The sequence below is a fragment of the Geospiza fortis genome, unplaced genomic scaffold, assembly GCF_000277835.1.
Source record: "Geospiza fortis unplaced genomic scaffold, GeoFor_1.0 scaffold112, whole genome shotgun sequence".
NCBI classification, from domain to species: domain Eukaryota; kingdom Metazoa; phylum Chordata; class Aves; order Passeriformes; family Thraupidae; genus Geospiza; species Geospiza fortis.
In genome coordinates, this window is record NW_005054298.1 from 14,069,019 (window position 1) to 14,072,416 (window position 3,398).

Below are 3,398 nucleotides of genomic sequence, written 5' to 3' on the forward strand. Positions count from 1 at the left end.
CGTGCGCGGCGCTGCCGCGGCAGAAGGCCTGGGGCGAGGGACAGACGGGAGAGGCGGGGACGGGGACCATGTCCCCCCTTGTTAACAGCGCCGGACCCTGTAGCCTTTTCAAGGCTCTGAATAGGGGGTGGTACCTCTCTTCTGCTGAATTAGGGGCCGGGGGTTGTTGGAGCTGGTTTAACACGCTCAGACAGGGCTGGAAGGATGGGGAGGGGGGACGCGCTACCCCAGATGGGAACATGTGGGGGTGTCTCCTGTCGCCACATGCCCTTCCTCTCCCTCCCACCCACCATTTATATGGTAATGAGGACAAATTGATGGAGAGAGATCCATTGTGGGACCCTCCAGCCCGGCCCTTCTGCCGGCCACCCACCAGCATCGCCATCCATCACTGCCCAGCTGGGACCCTGCTGGGACCACCCCTCCCCTGGCACTGGCACGCTGGGAGATGGGTCTGGTTCATGTGCCCAGGGGCAGTGGGGCAGCTTCCAGGCTGTCCTGGTTCTCCTGGGGCTGAGAGACAAGCACATGACATCCAGGCAAGGAAGAGACGCCCATAAGTCCTGTCCGTCAGCTGCACATCATTTTGTCCTCAACGTTCTTTTCATGTGGGGTTATGGAGCTGTGGGGGAGTTAATGGAGCTTCAGAAAGTCCTTGGTATCTTACTTATGGATGTTTTCCCTCCCTCTCACTGCCCTGAAGCCAGCTCAGAGCCAGGCCCTCCCTGCTTTCCCTGCCTGCATCCCAAAGCAGCTGCCATATACCCTGCAGCAGCCTCCTAATGGGGCAAAGAATTCTTCCCGCACACTCAGTGATTCCCTAAAAACCTGGACCTGGAGTTGATCTCCCCCAGCGGGCACCCCAAAGAGCACATCCCCTCCTTGTGCAGCCTCTGCCTCTGGCTCCCCCTGCCTGCGGCAGCAACCTGATTGAAATTTCACTCCATAAAGCACTTCTCGAAAGCCTGACCCCGTGGGCCCCCGGGGACCAATTTGTCCTTCTCTGTAATAAGAACCTAATTAAATTAGCTCTGCCGCCTTGCAGAGCCCTTAAATTAGCCGGTGATGCGGGCCCTCGCTGACAGCCTGCTGCCGAATTGCTTCACACTTGCCGTGCTGGGCGGTCCAGGGAAAGGCCGAGGGAGATCCTGATCCCGGCAGGGCCCGCGGGACCACGGCAGGGCAGCGTGGAGATGGGGCAGGTGTGTTCAGAGAGGTGTGGGGCTGGCACAGGCGTGGGGAGCCTGTGTGGGGTGCTGGCTGCTGGACTTTGCTTCTGCTGGCAGGGGGATGGGGTAGAGGGGGAGAGGGCTGACAAGGACGGAGGGACAGCACTGACTAACGCTAGTGACACTGGAAACCTGTCAACAGGACACAGGCTCCATCTTCTGGGTTGGTGGGGGTTGTGGTGATGGGGGGTGGTACAGAAGGATGGACAGACACTGAGGTGGCGACTCCAGACTGGGATGGAGAGGTATCCCTGGCAGTCCCACAGTCCCTACATCCTGCCCCACTTGCCAGGTGCCTCTAATGACACTTTGGTCCCGTGCAGACTGGGTCAATCCCACAGCCTCCCCTGGGTATGGATGAAGTAGTGAGGAGAGAGATGTCATCCTTCTGGTGGAGGGCACTGGGGTGACCAAACCTTGCTCCTAGAGAAGCACAAGGTGCCCTCTAGCCCTGCCTGCCCTTTAACAGTGGGTGCAGTAAGCACCCCCGATCCCTGCCTGCCCTCCCTACACCAGAGTTCCGAGCTCCCTCTGGGGAGACAATGGATTTATTGGGCTGTGTCCCCAACCAGGAGAGGTACATCCAGTGAAGAGACAAAAACACACCTGCCACGCTCACGCTCCCTCACTTCATCCTGGACAACAATCACCATCAAAGCTGTGCTTTAAAATAATCTTTAAATAATTTCTGCTTTTTGTTAAAAAAAAAAAAATCACCCCCCCCCGCCCAACCCCCACACTGCCTCCCAGCTATGGTACATACAAAGAGCAGATAAATAAATAGAGACGCGTGATGCTACAGGGGGGACGTGGGTCACTGCCTCCCTCAGCCCCCTCCCCTCCACTGATGTGCAGCCAGGGGAGGCTGAGGCTCTAGCTGGGATTTGGAGTGGGGGAACTGTGGCTGCAGCTCTGGTGGGACTCTCCCCAGGTCCCAGGAGTGGGTGAGCAGCAATGAGTTACCCTGAGGGTTTGGGGTGCTGGGGGCTTGGGGAGCTCAGGCCAGCCAGGGTCTGAAGCTTGAGGAGATTTTTTAGCTTTGGGGTGGGGAAAGGCTTTTGGGCTGAGCCAGTTCAAGGCCAGATGCTGGAATGGTTTTCTCCTCTGCCTCTTTCTTCAGGCTCCAGCAGGCTGGGGTTGCAGCCCTGACTCTCCCCACCCCTGCTCCCACCAGTGTGTCTATGCCTGGCTGACATTTGCACCCTTCTGCCCATGTGTCTGCCTCCACAGCCCCTCTTGCCAGCCAGAGCACCCCATGCTGTCACAGCAGCCCAACAGGATGCCCAGCTGGGTGGCTCTGGTGCTGGCTTTGGGCAGAGTTCAGCACCTCACTCCCCAGTCTATCACTCCAGTGGAACTTGTGTCACCAAGTCGGAAGTCCTCATGCCAGAGCTGTGCCAGACCCCCACCCCTGCTTGTTTTGAGTGCCCCTACACTGGGCTAAGGACAAGGCACAGTCCCAGTACCTGGGTCACCCTCCATCCAGCTGCCGTGTCCCAGGCTGGAAATAGCATTGCCTGCCTTCCCACCCAGGCTGCCTAGCAAAGGGCCTGGGCCCCTCTCCCAAAACTTCCCCACTGGGTGCAGACAGGCTGGGAACCTCGGTGGAGCAGCCAGGGCTCTCTGCTCTCCCCCCTCCCATTCAGACTCCGTCAGCTAATTCGGCACACGCACACACACATTGCACACACACACACACATAGCAGCATGTGGATCCAGCCGGGGGCAGCCCCTGTCCCGGGGTAAAACCCTTCATGCCTCCCTCCTGTCCCCAGGAACAGGGGGTGAGGAGGGGGTGGTCAACATGGAGAGGCACACCATGGAGCTTCGGTGCTTCCCAACCAGGAGGTGGCTGTACCCCAAGCAGGCAGGGCTGGAAGCAGCTCCCCATGGGCACCCAGCTTTGGGAGGGGGCGCTGGCCCCTGTGAGTCACCCTGCAGCCACCACCTCCACCAGCTGTGCCGGCTGGGGCTGCGGCGCACCCTCAGCTCTCCGCCTGGGATATTCCCAGTGGGTGGAAGCTGTCAGGGGGCAGGAGCAGCCTGCCCAGGCGGTAGAGCAGCCCTGAGTACCAGTGCACACCATCCCCCTGCACCCCTGGCCCCCCCAGCAGGCTGTGGTAGAGCCGGAGTGGCCAGAAGGCCAGCTGTGCCAGCTGCTGCTCCTGC

General features: G+C 59.9%; 1 protein-coding gene across 1 annotated transcript in view; it reads right to left on the reverse strand.

Annotated features, from left to right (window-relative positions):
• Positions 1-1,968: 1,968 nt before the first annotated feature.
• Positions 1,969-3,398, reverse strand: part of IHH (Indian hedgehog signaling molecule) — a 6,251-nt gene continuing 4,821 nt past the window's right edge. The window contains 1 exon segment of the mRNA XM_031058037.1: positions 1,969-3,398. This exon segment is cut by the window's right edge and continues 21 nt beyond it. Coding sequence (XP_030913897.1) covers positions 3,215-3,398 — 184 coding nt within the window. The 3' untranslated portion in view covers positions 1,969-3,214.